The following is a 27,824-nucleotide window of genomic DNA, read 5'->3' as shown; positions in this document are numbered from 1 at the left end:
CTATTTTGTTCTGTAGGCCTTCATCTTAAGTGAGAATAACAGCACAATTGGAAGAGCATAGTCAATGGCACTGAACCGTGCATGTGGAAATTTTTGAAATGGTGTATCTTTGGCTATGTGTATTTTCACCAAAAAGAAAGGTTGAGAAATTAGAGGGTTGACATGTTGTGGGGTTGTTAACCAATGTCATAAAACAATATGTGTGCTACTGTTTCATGAGAAACTGTTTGTAGTGTAAGCCTTCACCTGAAGTACAATTAAAAAAAAAAAAAAGGTAGATATAGCTTTTTCATATTGAGAGGAAGTCAAGGTGATATAAAGAAATAAAAGACTGGTATAAACTTAGGAAAATAGGGGTAAATGTTTAGGTAACCACAAAGGAAACTAACAATCCTACAAGTCAAAATAAAAAACTAGAAAAATACAAAGACTCAGCAAACACAAAATCAACAACAGTGAAAAAGATGAAAAGAAAATGCTTTCTAACAGATGTTGAGGTACCTGCTTAACTCAGAGCTAAATGAAGGATATTCATAACTATTTTTTAAAATTGTGTAAATATTTTGGTGAAATATTTTCACAGGAAAACAGGTATTGTCTTTTTTTTGCCTTTGTTCAGAGTAATTTTCTTTGACAGATGTGTTTATAGGACAGGTCCTATCAAACAAATTGTGTCTCTCTATAATTCTTGTGAACATTTTGCCAAACTTTGCCAGAGTTACAGCTCCCAAAAAGAAACCAAAGACAGGAGGACTGAAGAGGAAGACATAAAACTGCCTTTATTTGCAGAAGACATGTGTACTTAGAAAGGCTAAAAGAATCTACAAAGTATTAGAAAAATTAACACATGAATTTAACAAGGTCTTTGAATATAATACAGTGCCAGTACCCAAAAATCTGTTGTATTTCTGCAGGCTGTTATTGGAATTAACAGATTTTTTGTTTGAAGTACTTGATGACACTGATGTAAAACTGGCATCATTTAGCTGTTACACGGTTTTTGTGTTATTGAAGGCAGCATATAAACAGCTTTACTTTTTGTACGTGCACAAGAATGTGAGTGAAATTAATTTAGAAGAATCATTTGATTTAAATGAAAAGTTATATTCTACAGAGTGATGTCTTAAATATACTGTTTGCAGCTGCACATGTTAAATTGTCTTTGAAGTAGATGCTGATGCTGCTTTAGCAGATTTTTTTCTTTTGGTTTTTATGTGATCAGTGAAGTGATACCATTCTGGTCCCCACAGAGAATGGTAAATGTCTATATTTTGTGCAGATTATACAGTCATCATCAACTTTCTTGGAAAAGAAATTCGATTCTTAATTTTTCATTATACATGGACTTCCATTTTTTAAATTTGTTGCTTTAAAAAGGGTTTGTTGTGAAATAAATATTATCAAACCATAAAATATATACAGTTGTAGATTTAGACAGTATAATAGACAAAAAAAAATCACTACAAGATTTTTAAGAATGTTCTCTGTCTGCTCTATGATGGGACTGTTAAGTGTTTCCCACGTGGGTTTCATATATACACGACCACGTTTTGTGATGACCCCACCTGGCTACTTTGTGCAGGCTGTGATATGGAGCATGGAGTAAAAGACAAGTGGAACAGGTGGTTGGTGTGGATCAGAGTGTTGAAAACTTCTCTGACCTCCACCTGAGACTGGAAGGAGTTCATTGTCCCTAGCCTTTTGAGCATACTTTAAGGGCGAGCATTTAGTTTAACCAGCAAGTGTCCTTTATACTGTCCTTGAAAAGGGAAGTGTTACTCACATTGCAACAGGAAACGATCAGGATAACACCTAGTATTCACCGATCGTCTTTCAAATTTAACCATGTGTTAAAGTGAGAACTCTGTTCACTGCACATACATCTCACTTGCCACTAGAAAAAACCAAGACAGAAGCTGGAAATACAAAATACAGGTAGAGAGCTACCAAATCTCTCCTGCCTTACTTTACTGCAACTGTTAATAATATTACTTTTTTTAATGGAAAAGAAAAAATCCATGACCATTACTAGAGTATATATTAATGGGTAATAACTTCCTTAGGGAGTTAGGTCACATCTCTTATATGCTCTCTTTTCATCCTGTAATTTTCTTCTACTGCACTTAATCACAGTTGATGATTATATATTGATTATGATTATATATTGATTTGTGTAATTATTTCTTCATTGTTCACCTGCCCCCCTGGACTGGAAGCTCAGTGAAGAAAAGCATGGCACCTAGCACAGACTCTTAGACATAATTATTGTTGTTAGGTGCCATTAAGTCAGTTCCAACTCAAAGTAACCCCATGTACAACAGAACGAAACGCTTGCCCGGTCCTGTGCCATCCTCACAATCGTTGGCTATGTTTGAGCCCATTGTTGCAGTCACTGGGTCAGTGCATCTCATAGAGGGTCTGGCTCTTTTTCATTGACCTTCTGCTTTACCATGCATGATGTCCTCCATAATTAAGACTCAGTAAATATTTGTGGAATAAATGAAAAAATAAATGAATGTACAGGATAGAAGTAGTATCCTGTCGTCAGCAAATGTGCCCTAGTTGATACCTAACTAAATAATAGAAAGCCCTTGTGATTTGGGAACAGCATCCACTTGCTCTGGCTTATATAGTGCATTCTGAGAATGGAGTAGGTATATGTAATGATATTTAGTCAAATGTATAAAGTTTATATATCCATAAATACTTGTAAAATAATAGGTAGCACTTATTCAGTGCTGTCAGGTAGTGTGCTTAAGCACTTTTTATATGTTATCTCATTTAATCTTTACAGCAGTCTTGTGAGGTATTAGTACCATGCCCATTTTATATGTGAATTCACTGAGGCTTAGAGAAATGAAATACTTGCACTATGTCATAAAACTAGTAAGTGCGTCATAAGAATGGGAATTTGATTACGTCTTTCAGTTCTGTTTAAGTTATGGACATTTTATCAGTGAAAATTAGAAATATTTAAAAAACCCTACTAACAGTGACAAATAAGGATTTATCAGACAGAACAAACTAGCCAGCAGTATACAATCCAGGCCTGTTATAGTAGCTCAATTATATTATCAGGAATCATTGCATCTCCACGCGTTGTATCAGAGTGCCAGGAAGGAGGAGAAGGGTTAAAGGTCTCCTTAACGACTTTCTTGGAAACTCTGCTAGGTGACTTATGCTTCTGTCTCACTGGCTAAAACTCAGTTACACAGCCGTCTCTTGCTGCAGAGAATCTAGGAAGGTGAGTTTTGTTTTTGTTTAATATTTTATTGTGATTTTGGAGAAAATTTACATAGCAAGGTAGGTTCTTGTTTAATAATCACTATATGTATTATTCAGTGACATTGGTTACACTTTTCACAATGTGTCAGCATTCTCATATTTCCATACTGGTTTTTCTGTTTCCATTAATCTAGCTTCCTTGACCCTCCCCCCTTACCTTGTCATCTTTGGTTCAGGGTAGATGTTGACCGTTAGGTGTCATCTATGAGTGTTTAGAGGAGCACAGTACTCATGGGTGGTATTATTTATTTTATTAGCCACTCTGTGTTTTGGCTGATAGGTGACCTCTGGGAATGGTTTGAGTTTCACGTTTAAAGGGTATCCCAGGGCAATAGTCTCGGGGGTTCCTCTAGTCTCTACTGGTCCAGTAAGTCTGACCTTTTTTAGGAGTTTGAGTTTTGTTCTACATTTTTTACGCATTCTATCCAGGACTGTCTATTGTGTCTCTGGTCAGAATGGTCAGTAGTGGTAGATGGGCATCATCTAGTTCTTCTGGTCTCAAAGTAGGTGAGGCTATGGTTTGTGCAGACCGTTAGTCCTGTAGACTAGTTTCTTCTTTGAGTCTTTGATTTCCTTCTTTCACTTTTGCTCCAGACACATAGAGACCAATAGTTGTATCTTAGATGGCCACTCGCAAGCTTTTAAGACCCCAGACATTACTCATTAAGATGTAGAACATTATCTTTATGAGCTATGTTATGCCAATTGACCAAGTTGCCCCCTGAGACTATGGTCCTATGCTCTCAAACCCAGTAACCCAATCCTGTGAGGTGTTTGGTTATGTCAAGAAGTATCCATAACTGTGCTCCCTATGTGCTTTATTTTATATATGAATATATATGCGGCACATACAAACACATATATGTTTGCCTACAGAAACACCTATACATGTGTACCTGTATATTCATATGTGTTTATCTATACATATATAAGCATACATATCTACTTACGTAACCATATACATATTTTTTGGTTGTTATTATGGAACATGAGTTTTGATGAGTTTTTTTAATATTGTTTTGGATCTTATAGTTTCTTCAAGTGTATCATCAAAAATCCCAGTATTCAGAAGTGTGTGACTACAAAGATTGAGGATCCTGTGCTGTAGGCAGTGAGGGAGCTGTTTTTAGTTGGGGGCAGGGTGGTCAACTGTGCTTTAGAAAGAGTGCTCTAATGCTTGTGTGGTTGATTGAAGGGTGACAGAATGGAAGACCTTTGCAGTAATCAAGGTAAGAAGAGATGTTAGGGGTCTGAACTAGGAAAAATGCATGTAGGAATGAAGGAGACTGAAGATTCCAAAAATATTTAGGAGGTCAGATGGGTAGGACTTGGTGGTTTGTTGGCTTTGTGGAGACAGCAGAAGAATGAAGAGTCAAAATGGCCCAGATAGCAACCAGTGGTGCCACCAACTGAGACTAAAGAAGAGTAGAGGAGAAAATTTAAGAATAAATTGGCAAGTTGCGGGGTTTTTTTTTTAGACGCATTAAGTTCAAGGTATCTAGTTTTCTTCATATTAGATAGTTATCCATTAGCTGGGAAAGGACTAGGATAGATCTGTTATATGTTACAAATGTTTTTTTCTTGATAATTTTCCTTGGGGTTTTTCTGTTTGTTTAGAAGTTTTTAGCATTTGTTTAGTCAATTGCTGTTCATCTTCTTTTTTATGTTTCTGGCTTTAGTGTCATGATTAGGGAGGGCCTTTCTTAATCCTGACAGCAGTGGGTTTTGTTTTTTGGTTTAGTTCTTATCCCAAATTATAGAAGTACTTACTAATTTTTTTTTCTTGTGCTTTTGTGGTTTAAATATTGACTTGATGAGGATTTTATTTTGGCGAAAGGGATGAGAGGTAAGGTTCTAACTGTTTTTTTTTTTTTTTTTTTAAGTAATTGCCCCGTTGTGCGTCAGTACTGTTACCTACGTTAAACAAGCATAGTTTTTAAAACATCAAATAAAGAAAGAACTACAAGTCAATAGAATAATTGTATTTTATCCATGTAATGTTTAGGAAAGGAGTCCTGGTGGCGCAGTGATTAAGTACTCGACTCGGATCGGCTGCTAATCAAAAGTTGGTGGTGCAGATTCACCAGTTGCTCTGTGAGAGAAAAGACCTGGCGATCTGCTCCTGTGAAGATTTCAGTCTAGGAAACCATATGGCGCAGTTCTACTCTGTCTTATAGGGTCACTATGAGTTGGAATCAACTGGATGGCACACAACAACATTTAGGAAAGAAAAGGAGAGAGCATTTTAAATGTTAGAATATAATCGGGCACAATTACTATTTCCAAGGTGTAATACAAGATACGAAAACATTGGATTTTTCTTTTAAAAGTAGCTCTGATGATAATCTTTTTATGGTGTTGATATTTTGGGAAATACTCAGCTGCTTGTTTCCTTCAAAAAATGAAACATTCCCAAATCTGAAATACTTACTGTAAATCAAAATTAAGATCTGTGTTTCATGTATTCTTCTGACAGCAGGAGGATGCATTAGCACAACAGGCCTTTGAAGAGGCTCGGAGAAGGACACGTGAATTTGAAGATAGAGACAGGTCTCATCGGGAGGAAATGGAGGTGAGAGTTTCACAGCTGCTGGCAGTAACTGGTTAGTACTTTCCCCCAAACTCTCAGGCTATGTTTGTGATGTTTGTGCATAACGTTTTAAAATAATTTACTGTAATTTTGTCTTTATTTTTAAAAAGCCATGTTCTCTGATTTTGTGTTTAATTAAATGTACTTGTTATAAAGAAATTTACTCTAATTTTAAAATTGTACAAGAAGTCTTCATTTATTTGTCCTTGTAAAAATAATTTACTGTATAACAAGTTATATTTTCCTCTAAACTCATTGATCTGGTATTTTACCTCTTTGTTTCATGTTTGTAAAAATTACCTTTTGTTAACATGGAATACGTATTTTCTGAACATTATTCAAACTCTTTGGGAGTAATATTACTTTCCATTTTTTCCTGTGAATATTTGTCTTGATTTTGTAAAAGTATAATTTTCGGTCATTTGTGTATTCTGTTGACTAGAAGAAAATTTAGTATTTTTTGAACTACTCAAAGAATGGAATTAACGTAGACTTTTTCTTTTTTTAACCTGTTTATTGTAAGTAAATACAGATGCAGAAATCTTGTATGTAATAGAAATACATAGCTTAATGAACTATTATAAGGCTAACACTTATAAATACCATCCAGATCAAAAAATAAAACTTTGACAGTCATCTCAGAAGCCCCTCCATGTGTATGTCTAATCACAGTCCTCTCCCTCCCTTCAAAACTAATCATTATTCCTGTTCTTATCGTAATCACTTCCTTGTGTTTTTTGTAATTACCCACGAGTTCAGTCTTAGACACTGAAGTTTAGTCTTGCCCAGTTTTTAAATTTGATATCTTTTAATTGACATGGATGTTTACTTTTTTCTACATACAAGTGTACCTGCTTATTATAAAAATTAATATTTAAAGTATATCTATACCTGTTTAGAAATGCAAATTCTGTAAAAAGATATGCAAATAAAACAAAAATGATCAAGGTAACAACTAATGTATTAAAAAAAGAATATTGTCAAATGTTAATATCTATCATGTGCTTCAAGTTTATAAACTTAATATCAACATGAATATTTCACACAGGAGGATATAGAAAAAAGTTAGCACATAATTTGTTTTTAACAATCAAAAGACATGGAATCAAAATATATTTATAGTATATCAACTAAATAGAATAATTTTCAGTAATTAAAAATCAATGTTATATAGAACATAAAAGTTTTAAGCACAAATTCATATGTATATTCTCATTTAAATTAATATAAAAATCTATGTGTGTGTGGACAAAGACAGCAGTTAAGAGCCCAGACTCTGGAGTCAGACTGCTGGGTCTGACTCTGGCTGTGTCACTTTGTCACCTTAGGCAGCTTATTTCATTTGCCTGAGTTTCTTCGTCTATAAACGAGGGATAATAATAATGTTACCTCATTGGGTTACTCTGAGGATTAAATGAGTAAATGCATATGCAAGTACTAGAGTATGTGCACAGGAGTAAGCACTGAGTAGCTGTCAGGTATTGTTATTGATGGGGTTTTTCTTTTGTTATGATACTTTTTTTTAATAAATGAAAAAATTAAACCTATTTAATGGTTAGTGCATGAAAGAAAATTGAGTATCTTTTAATGACTGTTAGATCCCTTTGTCAGTAAGTTAATTTATCTGTAGGCTGACATGTAGCATAGTAGCTGAGGTAGCTGAGGATGTCCGCAAGAATACTTTTAGCTAGGAGAAGAAGACAGGAGGGATATATGCCATATATTTATTTTCTTTGAAGCTATTACAATTCTTGTGATCAGATTTCCCATCCCATTTTCTTTCAGAATGCCTGTATCTACAATAGTGGGGAGTTTTTAAATGTATGATAAACGTTCATTTGGTATCTTAACACTTCTGAGCCTTTTTGCTCGTTGTGTTTGTGCCCTGACCTAGAATGCATTTTTCTACTCATTCATCAAAGCCTGGCTTCGGTGTTAATCTGTCAAGCCCTTCTCTAGTCTCCTTAATCATAATTAACCCTTCTACTTTGTAGTCTCTAGAGCACTTCTTATTTTTTCTGTTATTGTTCTTATTGAAGAGTATATTGAAACAATATGAACATGTCTGTCCTCCTTTTTGAAAACCCCAGTGAGATGGGGCCTCTGATTTTTGTGTCCCCTACATTACACACCATAGTGTTTTACGCATTATGTTAAGTGGTCAAATGGTGATCTTCAAAAAGCTGCTTCTATCCTTCCTTTCTGAAAACAAGTTAGAGGATAACCTATAGGTTAGTTAAAGTAGATAATATATGTTAATGGTCTCTGAACATATTTTAAGTGTTTATAATTCATTGGTTTGTGTTAAGTAAGTAAATAATGAACCCCAACCGTGTTGTGCTAGATTCTGTATTAAGGGTTGGGAAACATATAGATGAAAATGTATGGTTTCTGTCTTTCAGCAGCTTTCAGTCTTAACAGAAGGTGGATGTATAAACAAATGATTGCAGTCTACTTCAGCAGAAACTGTACATAATGGAGGCTTAAAAGGAGGACAGTGGCAGTGTAGGTGAAGGAGCACTTAAGTCTGCCTCTGCTTGGGGGGTTAACGGAAAATACACTTGCAGGGATGTGAAGAAGGTCTGTGAGCTTGCCAGCTGAACAAGTTGGGGAAAGCATTCCAGTTAGAAGGAACAGTGTGTGCAGGGCCATGAAGGAGTCAGAGAGCTTGCCGTGTTAGAGAACTGCATGCAGGTTGGCCAGTCTTTCTGGAGTAGGTTAACATGTTTTTAAATGAATGTAAGAATAGTTTTTAAAAAGTGCTCTTCAGCTACATTATATTTGAAGAATAAGTATTTGACAATTAATGGAACAATTGTTTAGGAAGTTTTTGTATGTTTTTGCTTTTAATGAAATTTTAGATTAACTGAGGCTAAGAATTGTCTTTTCTAAATTGTTAGCTTGATTCTTTTAACTTACAAAAAATGTTACTTGAAGAAAAACATTTTGGTGTGAGTTTGTATGTGTGTATAAACAGGTATAGTTGTTGATAGAGGTATCAAGGATTTGTTGCTCAGATTGACTGTTTCTAGTCGGTTTTATGGTCGAGATTCCTGCTCCATCACTTGCCAGTCTTTCTTAAGCCTCAGTTTCCTCGTAGAAATTGTTGTGAGAATTAAATAGGAAAATGCTTGTAAAGCAGTTAGTATTAGTGTTTGGTATGTGTATGCCTGCATTAATGATAGCTCTCAAGTGCTTCTTTAGCACTAAAAGCTCTACCACAGTGCTGGTTCCAGCTAATTGAATTGTCTGCTAACAAGAGTATCCTTTTAGTTCTGTAAAATGTATCAGGACACTTTCTCTGCATTATGACTTAGAGCATAGAGAAAATGATTAAATTTTCATCAATAATTTAAGATCCTGTAGTCTCTTAAGGTAATAATTTAAAACCTCAGTTCTTGCAGAGAGCTGTCATTTAGAGGATTGGGCTGGACTCTGACCCTTGAGCAATCTGGCAGTCGCATAAAGGAGTTCTAATGTCAGCTTATTTTCTTGCACTTTACCTCCTTTTTCCTAAAAGGAGACTCTAGAAGAAAAATATTACTTTTCCTCTGTAACATCTTTAGGAGGCCTGACACCAGCTAATCTAACATTCTTAATTTTACAGTTGAGGAAACTGGGACTCTCAGAAAAATTAATTGACTTGCTCTCTTTCAAATAGTTGTTCTCTTTCAAATAGTTGGTTAAGGGAAGGAAGAGTAAAAACTTAAAACATAGTTTCCTATGTCTAGCACTGGGAAGTTTCCACACCACCCATAAAGATTCTTAAGTTGAAAAATAAAATCTGCCACAAAAGAGATTAGAAACCATCTCGCCTGGAAAAGGCTGAGGCAGAAAAGAAGAATAATGTTTCCAGTGGGTGGTCCTGATGCCTGACTGAAGTTGAGGGCCAAGGAGCAGTGGTAACTGTGAGTGGCAGAAATCCAGTTGGAAGATTGAGGTCCTGGCAGTACAAAGGCATAGGGATGTCTCACTCCTGTCTAGATAACCTCTTAGGCCTCTAGCCTTGCCATGCAGAACTAGTAATAGTGGTACTCATGAGCATTTAATGTATATATAAAGCTACTGATAGTGGGACGCAGAACACCAAGTGGTTGGTGGCTCTAAGGGTTTTTATTTTCACCAGTGTCTTTAACCTGAAATCAGTTATAAAACTACTTGGGCATATTTCCATTTCACTATCTGTATAATTTAGATAGTGCCCAATCCATTATTCACTGTAGGATTTAGCATTTTCTTTTGCTAAGTTTATGGAAGTTTCACTAGTATGATACTTTCTTTACATTTCAGACATAATGGCAGATTATCACTAACTTAGCAAGTGAAATTTCTTCAATGAAATGAGGGAACGTTGTTTATTTTAGCAATCTTGACCAAATAATTTTAAAGCATTGGTATACAGTAAAATAATGTGTAGAAGTACAGAACAGTATATATAATATCTTACCCTGTGGGTATTTTTAAAATAGAAATATTTGCTTGAATGTGCATAGTCTGTCTCCAATAGGATACATAAGAAACTGGAACTGGGAACTGCGGAAGGGAGCCAGGTAGCTGGGGTCACAATGGGAGGGTGACTTACTCTTCACTTTGGTACATTTGTATCACATGCATCACCTATTTAGAAAATAAATAAAATTTGTACTGAGTTTTTTGTTTTGCTTTTTGAACAATTTATTGTGGTTTGGGTGAAAGTTAATAGGAAATTAGTTTTCCATTTAACAATTTATGTACATTTTATTTCATGACATTAGTTGCAGTTCCCTCAATGTGACAGCACTCTACCCCCCTTTCCTTTCTGGGTTCCCCATTTCAATTCACCCGTTTTTCCTGCCTCTTCTGCCTTCTGAACTTTGTGTTTGGACAAATGCTGCCCTTTTGGTCTTGTATGGTTCATTGTTCTGAGGAGTACATTCCTCATGATTGTTATTGTTCATGTTATAGGCTTGTTTGTTTGGCTGAAAGGTGATCTCCGGGAATGGGTTCTGTTCCAGGTTTGAAGAGTGTCTAAGGGCCATAGTCTCAGGGTTTCCACTGGTCTCTATCAGACCAGTAAATCTGGTCTTTTTTATGAATTTGAATTTTGTTCTACTTTTTTCTCCCATTCTTTCCAGGACCTTCTATTGTGATCCTGATCAGAGTGGTCACTAGTAGTAGCTAGGGACCATCTAGTTCTTCTGGTCTCAGGTTAGTAGAGGCTGTGGTTCATGTGGTCCGTTAGTCCTTTGTACTAATTGTTATCTTGAGTCTGATTTTCTTCACTCTTCTTTGCTCCAGATGGGAAGAGACCAATAGTTGTATCTTAGATGGCCACTTGCAAGCTTTGAAGACACCAGATGTTACTCACTAAAGTAGGATGTAGAATATTTTCTTTATGGACTGTGTTATGCTAGTTGACCTAGATGTCCCCCAAGACTGTGGTCCTAAGCCCTCAAGCCCAGTGACCTAATCCCTCAAGGTGTTTGGTTATGGCTAAGAAATTTTCATAACTTTGCCCTTTGTGTGCTCTGCTATATACATGGATATATTTGCAGCACATACAAATGCGTATGTAGAGGTATCCTCTGCCAGACCTATATATGCTCATGAATGTACTCACATATGCCATCCCACACCTGTTCAACTTACTTATCTACCTATGTATCCCTCATAAATTATTGTTACTACTGTTATGATTGTGTATATAATAGTATTTACCATTGTTTCCTTTTACTCTTAAATGTTCCTCCCAGTGTCTTCCTTTGCCTTGGTCATGTTGCGCTGACATCCCCCTTATTGTGTATTGTCTTTCTCTTCACCCAAGTTAATACATGTCTACTGTCTAGTTAGTGATTTTCCCTCCTTCCCCTTCCCATCCTTGGTAACCGTCAAAGAATGTTTCTTTTTGTGTGTAAACCTTTTCTTGACTTTTTATAATAGTTGTCTCATATAATACTTGTCCTTTTGTGATTGACTTATTTCACTCAGCATAATGTCCTCCAGGTTCATCCATGTTGTGAGATATTTCATGGATTCATCGTTTTCTTTAATGTTGCGTGGTATTACATTGTGTATATATACCATAGTTTGTTTATCCGTTCATCTGTTGATGGCCACTAAGGTTGTTTCCATCTTTTTTCTGTTGTAAATAATGCTGCAATAAACATGGGTGTGCATATATCTATTTGTGTCACAGCTCTTATTTCTCTAGGATATATACCTAGGGATTGCTGGATCATAACGTATCTCTGTTTGTAACTTTTTAAGGACGTGCCATACTGTTTTCCACAGTGGTTGTATCATTTTGCAGTCCCACCAGCAGTGTATGAGAATTCCAGTCTCCCCACCCCCTCACCAGCATTTGTTGTTTTCTGTGGTTTTGGTCATTACCATTTTTGCCAGGGTGCGATGATCCCTCGTTTTGATGTGCATCTCTCTCATGGCTAATGATCGCAAGCATCTCTTCATGTATTTGTTGACCGCATGAATGTCTTCTTTGTTTAAGTGTCTGTTCATGTCCTTTGCCCACTTTTTAATTGGATTGTTTTGTTGTTAAGTGTTGTTTTCTATAAATTTTAGAGATTAGTCCCTTGTCAGATGGTGTTGTCAACATTTTTTTCCCCAGTCTGTAGGCTCTCTTTTTTACTCTTTTCGAGAAGTCTTTAGATGCACGTAAGTGTTTAGTTTTTAGGAGGTCCCAGTCATCTAGTTTATCTTCTGCTGTTTGTGCATTTTTAGTTATGTTTGATAGCCTAAGTTTGCCCCTGTTTTTTCTTCTGTGATCTTTATAGTTACAGGTTTTACATTTAGGTCTTTGATCCATCTTGAGTTAGTTTTTGTATATGGTGTGAGGTATGGGTCCTTTTCATTTTTCTGCAGATGGATATGCGGTTATATGCATTTAGTGTTAACACAGAGTGAATAAAACAGAAGATTGTGGGCTGTTTTTTTAAAATGTGAAACCCTTTCTTCATTTGAAATCTTACACAGAATCCTAATGTATAAGCAGATAAAAGGAGTGGCATTCTAGGTGAAGCAGAAGTAGAGGATCAGTGTCCTACCTATTCTGGTCTCCCTCTGGGGTCCCTGGAGTATTTTCAAGGAACCCTGTAGCTAGAACTTAACTTGGGAACCTTTGATACAGTGGAATCAGCACGAGGTTTGTAATCAGATTGCTGTGGCTTTGAATCCCAGCTCCACTACTTGTCATGTGACATTGAGGAAGTTGTTTATCTTCTTGGAGCCTTATCTTCAAAGCAGGGTTAACACCCTATCCTACATTGCAGGTTGCTGCCTAGCTTGGTGTGTGACATTTAGAAATGGGGCTCAGTGGCAGCTAGTTTCCTTATTCCCTCTTTCTAAGTACCTTGGCTTACAGTGTATCTGGAGTGGTGGTAAAGCAGTAAAGGCAGGCATATTTTAACTTTAAACTTTAAAAGTAAGGGATATTATTTTACCAAGCTATTTTGGATTCTAGTGTGTTTTTTATTTTTTAACAATCAGTAAATAATTTTGAAATTTTCTTGGCTTTATTGGAGATTAAGATAGCAGTTACCCTAGGGGGGTTGAGTAGTGACTGGGAGGGGGACAAAGGGAAGCTTCCCAGGTTCTGGTAGTGTTACCGTTCTTGATCTGGTGCTAGTTACATAGGTGTGTTCACTTTATGAAAATTCATCATCATTATACACTTAGGATTTGTGTACTCTTCTGTACTTTAATAAAAAAGTAGACTTTAAAAAAAAAAAAAAACATAGGCATTACTTCTATGAAGTAACTACCCATTGGTATCTGTTGCCACATGGAACTAGCCCAGTACCTTTGCTACCTGACAGTCCTTCTGCTATTGGAAAACATGTTTTTCATGGCAGTTCTCTTCAGTTATGCATCCCTATAACTAATTCAGATTTTGGCTGTTCTGAAGAAGATTGAGGATAATAAGGGAGTTAGTGCTCTAATCATAGATAAGTTGGAAAGATAGCTCTGTCGTCTATTTGATACCTGCCTGTACACCATCTCAGTGTCTAGAGATTGCCTTCAACTTGATTGGCCTTTTGATCCAAAACTGTAATATAGCACTGTTGTCTTTTAATTCAGCTGCAAGGTGACAGGATATGAAAGAGATTTTCTCTATCATTATCTAGAAAATGCTTTCATTTGGTTAGGTTATAAAGTGTTAGCAGATAAATGGTCGTCTTTAATGTCAGAGAATGCGTAAATAATTATTGCTTTTTCTATTACAGGCAGTTTTAATACAATTCAGCAAATCATAGGAGCATTTTATGTGAAAACTGTTTGGAAATAAAAATAAGCAAAAGGCTTTATGTGGTTTTTGCATTTGTGTTTTGTATGTTTTTGAAAATTCAGTTCTATGTGGTCCAAGAAAAAATTACAGCTTCTATTTATTTTAAATTCCCACAGACTTTAGTTTTCAAATCATTTAGCTATTCTAACACTTATTTTTTTATAAGGACAAATCAGCAAAAGAATATCTCTGTACTGGGCCTTTCTGAAGTGTGTTTTGTGTAAGGGCAGTAGATAAGAGTGAACTGGGAATGTGTACTCCATTTGCTGTGTAGAGGATTCCTGAGAGAGGAAGAGGATACCAGATCTGTCTTCTCTCATAGTAAGAGAGATAGAGTCTTGGTTTGTTCTCCATCATAGAAGATGTAGATTTCATTAAAATTTATTTTGTTTTAATCTTTAGTTTGTAAAAATCACTATCTGCAGGATACGGATATTTTTAATATTTGAGAAGTGCATATAGATAAATTGGGAAGTGATGAGCATCTTTGTTATAACAACGGCAGCATAAGGGCTTACTATGTGCCAGATCATATACGCTAAAAGTATTTGTTTTATTCTGTCTTAAATGCTTTTATAAAGGAGTATCTCCATTTTGAGGAACTAAGGCTGAGAGAGAGTAAGAATCTTGCTTAAGATCATGTAGCTAAAATGGTAGAGCCATCCTGGTTTCAAGCCCAGAAATATAAATTATTCCCACTGTCTTTTTATTTTATTACCTTATGTATTAATGTTCTCCAGAGAAACAAAATTAGTAGTGAGAGAGAGGGAGTGTGTGTGTGTGTGTGTGTGTGTGTGTGTGTGTAGAGAGGGAGTGTGTGTGTGTGTGTGTGTGTGTAGAGAGAGAGAGACATTGATTTTAAGGAATTGGCTCATGAGATTGTGGAGACTGGGAAATGCAAAATCTATAGGCCAGAAACTATTTGTTCTGTAAGCCTTCACCTGAAGTACAATTAAAAAAAAAAAAAGATTAACTGATACAAGGTCAAAAAAAAAAAAAAAAAAAAAAAAATCTATAGGCCAGGCAACAGGTTGGAAACACCAGCAGGATATCTGTTACAGTGCTGAGGCAGAATTCATTTTCCCTCAAGAAACCTCAGCTTTACTCTTAAGGCCTTCAACTGAGTAGATGAGGCCTACCCACATTATGGAGGGTAGTCCGCTTTACTTAAAATCAACTAATTGTAAATGTTAATCACATGTAAATACCTTCATAGCAACATCTAGACCTGTGTTTGACTAGAGAACTGGGCACCCTGGCCTAGCCAAGTTGACATAAAATTAACCATCACACCTTATATTTAAAGTTTTCTTGAGGTTGCATATTTTATAAGAACTATATATTTTTGATATGCCTGTTGGACCAGCTCTTGCAGTGTACTTATCTGGCAGATGTTTGTAATTGTCTACTGACTTTGTTTTCATCTTTTTAATGAGTTTTGGAAAAGTGATTTTTGATTAGCATCCCTTTCTCTAATATTAGGACTTAAGATTTCTGCCATGTCTCCTCCAGCCTTGGTAACTGGGAGATACAGCAATGAGTTAGGAAGCGGACATTAGTGCGAATTGTGAGTTAAAGGTTCATCTTTTCCAGAGATCTAAGTTGATGTCCTGACTCTACCAACTATGTGAGGACCTTAGGGAAATCACTTAACCTCAGGCTTATTATCATCTGTAAACTGATTGTTGAACCAGATCTCTGAAGTACTTTGCCGCTCTAAAATTATCTAATTCTGTGTTGTGACTGTTAGCCAAGTAGCAGAGTGATTTGCATAATATATTGACATAGTACACTCCAAATAAATTGTAGACATTTTTTAATTTTTAGGGCATTTTTCCATCAGAAGTTTTTAACTTTGTTGATCTTGATAATAATAGGATGGAAATCAACCAAGAATTTTTATTCATTTGGACACCCCTGTTTTTGGTTTCTGCATAGCCCTGACCAGTAGGGAAAACTGTAGCTGCTGAGGGCTGTTCTTTTGCTCTCATTTTGGAGTCATGACTGCCTCCTACAACCAGATTTGCCATGTCTGGGTGATGGTATACTGACAGAAAGAAAACAAACAAACTGTAGTAAAAGGTCTAGATTAATCTTTATAAATATTAAAAACAGATTTGTGTTCTGAAGTCAGACTCCTGAACATCTGCTTTATATTAAAACCCTGTCCTGAAATAACTGTTAGTAAAAGGTTAGATTCCAGGGCGCACTTGGGTTGACTGGGGAGAAAAGAACTAGAAATTATAGACTATATTCATTTACAATCATCAAGTCCAGGAAGTTTCTTTGCCACCACCTAGCTCAGCTTATTATCCAGAGGAATTCCTTCTAAAATGTCCAGCCTCTGTTAGAAAACTGCTACAGTAGTCAGGAAGTACTCCTTCTCAAGGCGGCTCATCCAGTTGTTGAATTCTAGTCCTGTGGAAGCTATTTCACTGAACTTTAATCTGATTTTGTATTTGTCTCCTTCATATGACAGCCCATACATCTTGTAGCATTCGGTTTCCTCCCAGTCTCCAAGCTCTCTCATTCTTCCCTCTTCTGCTCTCATTCATCCTCTAGCAGACTTCCCTCTTCTGTTTTTCCTCCTATTTACACCCCCCTTCACGAAGTCTTTCTTCCCTTACATCTTCCTCCATTCCTTCTTTACAATGTAAACAGAAACTTAAAACACAAATAGCAAGACAGCTTTTCTTTACTCCTGGTCTTCCATGCTTTTGCCAAATACAATATTTTAAATAAACCAATGACTACTTGTGCACAGCCATGACCAGTAAAGAAAATTCCAGCTACTGGTGACTATTTTTTTGTCACTCGTTTGGAGTCATCCCATTATTATTAAAATAAAAGACAAAAGCTAAAACATTCTTTTCACAAAGTGTTAGTGTTAGGTTCGTAGTGATTTATAAATATATAATTAAGATTGATTTTTCTCAGTGTTTCTTCATTGCTCAGCCCCTTTCTAACCTTCATTGACTGAAACCAGATGCTTATATCACCATCGCTGATATTATAGAATTGATCTGTCGTATACTTAGCACTGATTCTGTATGAAACATAAATTGTTTTTCTAATGCAGATGAATTCCATTGCTTTTTCAGTCTCTGATCATGCAGTTTAAGTTTAACCTGGGTAGTTAATTGAAAGGAATGTGCTGAAATTTAGTCAAGGTACAGTTTGATAATATAAAATAGTTAAAATCCACTAGAGGAGCGTATCAAAATTTATAAGAAAGACTAAAGCTGTGTTGGATTTTGATTTGTTTGAAAGTGAATAAGATAACTGTCATTTTTATTTAAATAACATAACAAATGATGACCTAGCCGGAGCTTCTAACTAAACTTGATCTGATCTTACAGCACCAGTAGGAGCCCTGGTGGCACAGTGGTTAAGTGCTCAGCTCATAACCAAAAGGTTGGCATTTTGAACCCACCAGCCGCTCCATGGGAGAAAGATGTGCCAGTCTACTTCCATAAAGATTACAGCCTTGGAAAATCCTATTGGGCAGTTCTACTCTGTCCTGTAGGGTCACTATGAGTCAGAATTAGACTTGACGGCAGTGGGTTTTTTTTTATCATACACAATATGTTAGTTGGTAGGTGCTCTCTGTTAACTAATTTGCCAGAAATATTTTAAATAAGTGTGTTCATTCTAAAGTGAATCTTGAAATCCTCAGCGTTTATAATTGTCAAGGCTCTTGGTTGTTAAGTATTGTTATAAAGATACTTTTGGGTATCGTCTGTATGCACCAAGGACTCTCATTTTGTGTTTCTGTCTTTTGAGAGAATATTTTTTTCATAGCAATTCTGGACTTTATTTCTTGAGGTAGAGATTTCTGGTTAAAACTCAGTTGGCAGAGATGGTATTTAGGAAGAGATGGAATTCACTACCGCATTTTTCAGTTACATAATTAGTAGACCGTATACTTCTCTGTGATTCAATTTTCTTATAAAATGGGGATAAATAATAGTACCTATGTTATAGAATGTTGGGAGGAATTAAATTAGTCCATCCATACAAAGTGCTTAGAATAGTGCCCAGCACATAGTAGGTACTTAATAAATGTCAGCTATTACTAAAAGGGAAAGTTTGCTTCTAGGCTGATAATGCTTCTAAGACTGGTATGTTAAAGTTAACCCCTCTAGTTCCATTACTGTAAACTTAGATTTGTTGTTCTTTTTATATGTAGTACAAATCTATGATAATGGTCTTTGAATATAAAATGAGTTTTATTTTTGGTTTTTAAGGAAACTTTGGCAGAATATTTCACATGTGATTTTAATTGTTCCTTTGCCTCTTACATGTGGAGATTCTGGTTAAAGTTTTTTTTTATTTGTGAGCTTTTCTTATGTACTGCTGTGTCTTAGTATATTTTATATGTATAATGTTTTGATTTTCAAGATACATTTTGATCCTAAATTATTATTTTGTCATTGCAGGCAAGAAGACAACAAGACCCTAGTCCTGGTTCTAATTTAGGTGGTGGTGATGACCTCAAACTTGGTTAATTAGTAGCACAGCAGATGTGCCACTCATCTTTACATACACATTGCTTCTAGTTGGTAGAAATAATTGATTACAAGACCAGAAACTGTGATAACTGGAGGTACTACGGTCTATTTCTCAACCTTAGGCGGTAACAGACATCACAAACTGCCATGGTTTTGCACTATGATTATAATACCTACATTTCTAATTTGTTAAGCATGTAGCCAGTAATAATTTGAAATTTTTTTCTATGCAAGCTTATCTTATTGGCATTATTTTACTGAGTTAAAACTATCCATTTGTAAAGCCCTTTTTTCTTCATTGTAATTTAAAAGTTCATGTCATTTAAAAACAGGTCAAGAAGTTAAAGTTTGTATCAGAGGGTTTTTTCCTCCCCTAATCAGTTGCTCTAATTTTTTTGTACTTTTAGATGTGCTGGTTATACAGCTTTATTTTAGATAAGCATTTTTGAATTTTTTGTTTTGTTTCCCTCATTTCCTTTTGTGTTTTTATAGTCTATGGCATTTTAAAACTGCTGATGTGTTTGCATTATTTACAAGCTAAAAACCTAGTAGCACAGAGCTGTCTGCCACAGCCTTCTAACACAAAGTTTACAGTTGTTAAAGTTGCAGTATCCTTTTAAATACTAGTAATCAGCACCCTTTGTTTCCTTTCTAAACAAAATTTTTAAATTGATATTAACTCTGTAATCTGTACCAGATCTGTTTTAGATTGTTCTGTAATCATGAGTTTGGGTGGAGATGTCCTCCATAGATAATATTCTACTGAAATGCCTAAAGAAGTCACAGGCTGGCTTCTGTTCTATTCAGGGATTTTTTTAAACAGTCAGAAAAGGGATACTGGAGCTTCTTCATGTATGTAACAGCATGTTAAACTGGAGACAGTGATAAATCAGCTACAAAGGTAATATTGTATTAAAATCATGTTTAAGATAGCTGCTTTTATGTGTATTTTATATTGCATGCTTTTGTAAAAACAATGCTAGCTGATGGAAGATTAGTAGTGTTAGAAAATGTTCATCTGTGCAGAGGATACATTTTCTTCCATTAATTATTCTGGGAAAAAACATTCACCACTATATATATGGTATTTTCCAAAAGGACTGTTAATAGAACCTTTTGAGATGAATTAGTGTAAGAATATTTTTTAAATAGATTCAGTATCAAATTGAGTGCAGCTTTTTTTTTTAATATAAGACTGGAAAAAAGTGCTAAGTCATTTGGCACCTTCTTAGAAATACTTTTCATGGTCATTCATTAAATGTTGCTACATTTCTGAATTTTTGCAAAAATGTATTTTAGCATAATAGAATGGCATTATTTTAAAAGAGTTTGAAAAACTGACATGGTCAGTTCAGTAAAAAAAACTGAAGTCTGAATGAGGTCATTACATTTAAAAAGTGTATTAAATTACGTGATTGATTAAGGAGGCATGACTTTCATTGTATATAGATCTTATAATTCATAAACAGATATCCTCTATCTCAGAATAAAAATAGTTGTTATATATTTGAAGTCATGCATGGTAAGGAGTGTGTTTAAATTGTTACAAACAATAATACACCATAAAGGTCTTGCTGATCTTCTATATCTAAGTTCTATGAGTGAGTTTGGTTGGTATTTGGTGGTGTGCAGCTCACATGTTTACACACTCAGTGCCCTAATTTCCCCTGAGGAAATTGCCTTTTAAGTGGCCCTTACAGTGGTGTTTTAAGGTTACTTTATCACAGAGCTCCTTGGTTTCTGACTTCTGCACTTAATTTTTTTTTTTTTAAATAACATGCTGATGGTACATTGTTCTCTATTGCTTCTAGCTAAGGGCTGTTCATCAGTAAATAAGATCAAATGTTATTAAATGTTTATATTGCCATCCTTCTGTAAATACTGAATTTTTCTTACCATTTAGCACTGCTGCTTCTGTCTGTCTTAATGCTGGCATTAAGATCATGAGCCCTTTTCCTCCAATAGTGCAGGCTTTAAGAACTACTTTTATTAAGTTATTGATGCAATTTGATATTTTTCATAATCTCTATTTAAATGAAATTACATCATTGCATCATCTTTTCTAAAATCATTTCCACTAAAATTTGCCTTAAGCTACCAGATTGCTTTTGCCACCATTAGCCATACTGTGTGTTGTATGTTTAATTTACTTTCACAATAAACTTCTGTGTAGTGAAAACAAAGGTCTTGCTCTTTATTGACACAATTCAACAATTTCTGTTCTAGTGTTAGTTATGACATAAAAATTGGTTTTGTTGTTTCTAAATGGTTCTGTGATCCTTTTTTTCTTAAAAAAAAAAGTAATGACAGTGGCATCTAGTGGTCATTTCTGCTAATTCCAAAGAAGACCTTTACTTTAATGTAAATATCACAATACTAATTTCACAAAGTACATTATGATTTTCAAAAATCTGGCTTGATATATCCATCCTATGTGGTACGACTAGAAAGTAGTGACCTTGTCAGGGAGGAAGAATTTAAAAAATTACATATCCAAATTAGTACTGTCTTTCAATTATTTATTATAGGAATATACACTTATTTTGATTGTGCTGGTGTTATTTCAAACATTCTTAGGACTTTTATTGACATTTTCCTATACTAGAAAAATTAGCTTTTTACTTAGAAGCATGCCTTAAGCTTGATCCATAACTGAACAAATTTACTTGTTATTCACCACCAAACTTACTATAAGTAACAAATAGCTTTAAAAGCTGAATTGGCATCATTATGGAAAATAAAGAATGAGGCGCCTCCTTTGGCAGTGCCACATGGGAGCTTTTCAAGTTATAAGCCAATGTATTAATATCCTATTGTTGAATAACAACTTACCCCAAAACTTAGCAGTTTAATACAACAATTTATTCTCTCACAATTTCTGTCGGTCAAGAATCCATAAGTAGCTAAGCTCAGTGGTTCTGGTTCAGGGTCTCTTATGAAGTTAGAGTCGAGTTTTCACCCACGGATAGGTAATGTCAAGGCTTGACTGGGTCTAAAGGATCCCCTTCCAAACTCACTCATGTGGTCGTTGGTTGGCTTCGGTTTCTCACAGGCTGTTGGACTAAAGGCCTTGGTCCCCTTGCTGGCTATTGACCGGAAATGTCCTTCAGTTCCTTGTCATGTGGGTCTCTGAAGGGCAGCTCACAGTGGTGGTAGATGGCTTCCCCCAGAATAAGTGACCCAAGACAAAGAGTGCATGCCCAATATGAACACCAAAGTCTTTAATAACCTAATCTTAGAAGTGGTGTAACATGACTTCTGTCACATCTTAGAAGCAAGTCACTGGATCTGGCCCACTGCAAAAAGGGCATGGTGGCAGTGTCGGACCTCTGACTCGGGTGGGAGAGAGAATTAAACCATCAGCAGCCCAAGGCTGACTCCTCTGAGGTGGAGGTCAAATATATCTCCACCCTCCAACCTTTTTACCAATTCTAACACCAGCCATCCCTCCCAAGGCACTCTCTGCTGGGTTCAATAATTTGTGGCAGACTATACTCACAGTTACGGAGTTTATTAGGAAAGTAACAGGTTACAACTTGAGATCAGGATCAGGAAGCATGTAGGCAAAGTATCCCTTCAGTGCAGGACAGCTCTCTCAGCTCCTTTTAGCCATGCAGGACTCCTCTCAGCCTCCTCAGGACAGGCCTGCCCTCAGCCCTTGGCCCCACTCGGGCCTGGCCCCCACATGGCTTGGGCAAGTGTTAACAAAACTCTTTAGCTCTGCGGGTAAGTGCCAAGAGGCACCCCACTGCCTGAAGGCACTCATCTCTCTTGCTCCTTGGGTCAGCAAGCCTAGCTCTGCTGACAAGTGCCCGGAGGTACTCCACTCCATTAGGAAGCCTCCTGCCCAAAGGTGCTCAGCTCTCTTGCTTCGTGGGTTGGCACCCCACTCCACCAGGAAGCCTCCTGCCCGAAGACTCTTAGCTGTGTAACTTCATGGATGGGCACACCCACTGTAGCCACTTTGCTCCATGGGCCAGAAAGCCCACCGTGCTGTCTCAAGCCAGTCTTCTGGTTCTGCTGCCACAGTTTCTCTGCTACTGCTTCTCACTGTCTTGCGCTGTCTCCTGTGTTACAGTTTTCTCTGTCCCCTGGGTCTAGGAGGTTCTCAGCGCAGGGACCCCAGGTCCAAAGGACGTGCTCTGCTCCTGGCTTCTTTATTGGTGGTAGTGAGGTCCCTCCTCTGCTCTGGGATTGGCTGTCTTTTCAAGCCTAGTGGGATGGCAAAACTGACCAATCCCCTCATTAGGGTTCTATATACCTTATCTGCATGGTCAGAGGAGCCCTGGTGGTGCATTGGTTGAAGTACTCAGCTGCCAACCAGAAGGTCAGCAATTCAAACCCACCGGCTGCTCCACAGGAGAAAGATGTAGCAGTCTGCTTCCATGAAGATTTACAGCTTGGAAACCCTATGGAGCAGCTCTCTGTCCTATAGGGTCGCTATGAGTTGGAATTGACTTGACGGCAGTGTTGTTTTTTTTTTTTTAATAAGGTGTTTCATGCACCTTATTTGCATTGTTAGCAAGCTGTCCAATCCCCTTGGTGGGCCACAAGCACCTTATTTGTATAGTTCCACCCAGTCATTGCGTGGGAGTTAAAAAACCGTGCATGCCTAAAAGGGCCATATTAAGTAATCCTCTGCACTTCACCCACATTCAGAAGGAGGAGTATTAAGGTTCATCTCTTAAAGGGAGGGGTGTCAGAATTTATGGACATATATTTTAAACCACCACAGCCATATTACCAAGCCTATATATATTACTGAGTATTTACAAGGCAACTTAGTGCTGTTTTGATCTCATTTTTTACAGGTAAAACTAAATCATTTGCAGGCAGCTTTCAAGACATGATTCCCTCTAGATAGCATCCATTCCCTTTCTTGAAAGACCACCGTGTATATATACAGCATATCAAAAATGTCGGCTTAAATATAAGATATTCTAAAACAGTTAAATCACTGTATTAGTCAACTCTCAGCTTTTGGTTAGAACAATTTAAGTTGCTTAAAGGTCATTATTGGCCTTAATCATGTTTCAAAAACATGGGAAAGCTCGTTTTGGTTATAATGTAGTGAGTGAATTGGAGGGAACAAGACTGGAAGCAGAGAGTTGGTCCCACTGATCATATTGTAATCCAGGAGGGAGATTAAGGGTAGCCTAGTGGGCATGTGTTTCAGTTATTTAGTGCTGCTGTAACAGAAATACCACAAGTGGGTGGCTTTAACAAACAGAAATTTATTCTTTCACAATGTAGGAGACTAGAAGTTCGAATTCAGGGTGCCAACTCTAAGGGAAGGCTTCCTCTCTTTGTCTGCTCTGGAGGAAGATCCTTGCCTGCTTTCAACATCTCTGGGCCTGGCATTCCTTGGAAATCTCCATGTGTCTTGGCATCAAACTTCCCCTGGGTCTAGGAGCTTTTCAGTGCAGGGACCCCAGGTCCAAAGGATGTGCTTCACTCCTGGCTCTTCTTGTTTGGTGGTAATGAGGTCCCTCTCCTCTCTGCTAGCTTTTCTTTTACATCTCTTAAAAGAGATTACTCAAAATACAAACTAATCTTGTAGATTGAGTCCTGCCTCACTACCATAACTGCTTCTTAATCCTGCCTCATTAACATCATAGAGGTTAGGATTTACAACACATAGGATTATCACATCAGATCACAAAATGGTGGACAACACACAATACTGGGAATCATGGCCTAGCCAAGCTGACACATTTTTGGGGAACACAATTCATAACAGCATGGAAGGAGCCCTGGTGGTGCAATGGTTAAGCACCCACCAGCTGCTCAGTAGGAGAAAAGACCTGGCAATTTGCTCCCATAAAGATTACACCCTAGGAAACACCATGGGGCCATTCTACCCTGTCCTGTAGGGTCACTATGAGTTGGAATTGACTCAACAGCAAACATTAACAGTGGGCATGGAAGAATTTCAGACTGGAGATAAAGAAGACACAATGAACAATTTTCCCAATTTCTCTTATCAGTCAGGATAGACTAGTTGTATTGCCTTAAAACACCAAAATTTCAATGACTTAAAGATGTATCTTTCATGTGCTACATACCCATGAGTGGTTCACCTAGGCTGACAACAGTTCCTGGAATGTTGTCTACCATTGTGACAAAGCCAAGAAGATAGTACAGCAAAAGGGGCACTGAGTTTTAAAACTCACCTAAAATTGTCACACGTGACTTCTGTTCACATTTCATTGGACCAAGCAAGTCATCGGCCCACATCAGACTTCACCTGGTCAGGGAACTGCAGGCCTACCTTTTGCCCAGTTGAGAGTCAGTATTTGTGAATAACTCTTAATGACTACCGCAGTCTACCCTTTCCATTAAATATTTGATTCACTCTCCTTCCTTCAAGAACATATACTTAGGGGAAACTGGTATATCCACACAATGGAATATTATGCAACGATAAAGAACAATGATGAAGCTGTGAAACATCGTATACTTGCTGGAAGCTAGAACTTATTATGCTGAGTGAATTTAGTCAGGCACAGAAGGACAAATACTGTATAAGACCACTATTATAAGAACTCAAGAAAAGGTTTAAACACAGAAAACATTCTTTGATGGTTACGGGGGTGGGGAGGGAGGGTGAGGGTTATTCACTAACTAGATAGTAGATAAGAATGATCTGAGGTGAAGGGAAGGACAGCACACTCTACAGGGGAAGCCAGCACAACTGGACTAAACCAAAGCTAAGAAGTTTCCTCAATACAAACGAATACTTCGAGAGACAGAGTAGCAGGGATGCGGGGTCTGGGGACCATGCTTTCAGGGGACATCTACGTCAATTGGCATAACCTTATTAAGAAAATGTTCTGCATCCTCCTTTGGTGAGCGGCATCTGGGGTCTTAAAAGCTTGCAAGCGGCCATCTAAGATGCATCAATTGGTCCCAACCACTTGGAGTAAAGGAGAACAAAGAACAGAGGCACAAGGAAAGTATTGGCCCAAGAGACAGAATGGGCCACATAAACCAGAGACTTCATAAGCCTGAGACCAGAAGAACTAGACCGTGCCCGGCTACCACCAATGAACGTCCTGACAGGGAACACAACAGAGGGTCCCTGATGGAGCAGTAGAACAATGGGATGCAGAACTCAAACTAGTAAGAAGACCAGACTTAATGGTCTAAGACTGCAGGCACCCCAGAAAGCATGGCCCCTGGTCTCTCCATCACCCCAGAAAGAAAACAATTTCCGAGGCCAACTCTTCAAACAGGGATTGTACTGGACTGTGGGACATAGTGATACTTGTGAAGAATGTGCCTCTTAGACAAGTAGATATAAGAGACCAAAGGGGCGGCTTCTGTCCAGAGGTGAGAGGAGAAGGCAGAGAGAGTTAGGAGCTGGTTGAATGTTCATGGAGAATTGGGGCGGAGGGGAGGAGTGTGCTGTCGCAGAATGGGGTGAGCGGTTGGGGTGTCATAACAATGTATGTTAAAAAAAAAAAATTCTATGTGGGAGACTCTTGAAATGTAAACCTCATTTAATTACAACAATAAAAAAAAAAAGTAAAAACAAAAACATACTTAGGGGAGACAACCTAAAAACGCCAGCCAGTCAGGCACTTGAGCTGACATTCTAGGATCTGTGGCTATCTGCCCCCTATACAGCCAGTATACATACAGTGGTGGACCAGGGACAGGGAAACTACCATTCGGAAAGGGGAAGAATGCAATCACTGGTCTAACGATTATGCAGTGTCGTTGGGGAGACGATCTGGGGGCCGTCCACCCTGAGATGGGAGTGTTCTTTAAGGCCTTACCAGTCTACTGTCTTCCATGACCCTTGGTGCTATCACTGATTTGCTGGACACAACTACCTTTCATTCCTGCTTTCAAACTAGCTTGCTTGCTTTCTTTTGTTTTTTTTGCTTTTGTTTTTTAAAAGTACCTTGACAAACACAGCCAATAGTAACTTGGTACATTACCTGCCTTCCAAGTTATTACATGTGACAGTTTTACCTGAAGGATAGGCATCCTTCTAGCCTCCAATGTCAGTTCCCCTGTCAGTGACACCATCATCCATCCAGCTACCCAAGCTGGAAACCTAAGTGTCTTTATTCTCAACTCCCATACTCTCTCATCTCCTACATCCAATCTGTATATCCTGCCAATAGGATCTATCAAGTCTCTGTCACTATTAGATTTTAAAAAATTATAGTAACACAAAGCATTTAACTGTAAGCCAGACACTCAGTGAAGTCCTAACAAGCCTGTGAAGTAAGTATGATGATCATTCCCATTACAGATGAAATTAAGGCATGGAGAAGTTAAGCAACTTGCTCAAGGCACAAAGCTAGTAAGTGGTAAAACTGAAATTCATTCCCAGTCCATGTTGTTAAGCACAATGCTCTGACCTGAGGCTGTCCCTGGATCTCTCCCTTGGACTGCTTTGATAACTACCTGTCCCCCTGCATACACTCTTAGTAGTCCATCAGCAGCCACTGAATTATTTCTGGACATTTCCACCCTCAGTTTGGGGGAATGGCAGGTTGCTGACATTTTCCTGAGTTGATCTACTCCCCTGAGGAACCTCCTACTAGGCTCTGGCCTTCTCCCATGTTGGGCAGCCCCCTTCTCCTTACTCTTCTCAGTACCACTATCTCAAAGCTGTCACTCCTGCCTCTGACAAAAACCTGTGTGGATCATATTTAAACCAAAGGTTTGGGGATAGCACAAATTAGCAAAGATAATCCTTTGTCTTTTGACATATTTTGTGTATCTTTCCAGAAATGTTTTCTGTTGGGTGTGTTTTTACTGAAAAGGGGTCCTACTATACACAGTCTGCACCTGGCATTTTTCTCTTAATGTACCTTGGAGCTCCTTCCACACCAATATATAGGACATATTTCATTTTAAAAATATATCCTATTATGCATACCAGAGTTTAGTTAGCTACTTCCCTACAGATGGACATCTCAGTGACTCAGTCCTGTTGTTTTGGCATATGATGCTACCATGGACATCTTTCTCCATATTTGTTGTAATACCAGTAGCAGTGATTAAAGTTTGATAGATTCCTACCAAGGCAATTTGAGAATTAAGCATGTCACTCCCTCCCCTGATAAAAAGCTTCCTCTAGAGGGCAATGTAACGGAAAGAACTTGGGTTCTATGCCTAGGAGCAAGGAACCTTGGGT

At 37.4% G+C, this 27,824-nt stretch overlaps 1 protein-coding gene across 2 annotated transcripts in view; it reads left to right on the top strand.

Annotated features, from left to right (window-relative positions):
- Nucleotides 1-20,765, top strand: part of CBFB (core-binding factor subunit beta) — a 58,471-nt gene extending 37,706 nt beyond the window's left edge. The window contains exons 5-6 of one of the 2 annotated variants that reach the window (XM_004371509.2): nt 5,762-5,857; nt 18,596-20,765. In XM_004371509.2, coding sequence (XP_004371566.1) covers nt 5,762-5,857; nt 18,596-18,664 — 165 coding nt within the window. In that variant the 3' untranslated portion in view covers nt 18,665-20,765. Of the gene's footprint in view, nt 1-5,761; nt 5,889-18,595 lie in introns of both variants that reach the window. The other variant, XM_004371510.2, reaches the window with a different exon arrangement.
- Nucleotides 20,766-27,824: the final 7,059 nt, after the last annotated feature.

The sequence above is a fragment of the Trichechus manatus genome, unplaced genomic scaffold (assembly GCF_000243295.1).
Source record: "Trichechus manatus latirostris isolate Lorelei unplaced genomic scaffold, TriManLat1.0 scaffold00014, whole genome shotgun sequence".
NCBI lineage: Eukaryota > Metazoa > Chordata > Mammalia > Sirenia > Trichechidae > Trichechus > Trichechus manatus.
This window is presented reverse-complemented; position numbering and strand designations above follow the sequence as displayed.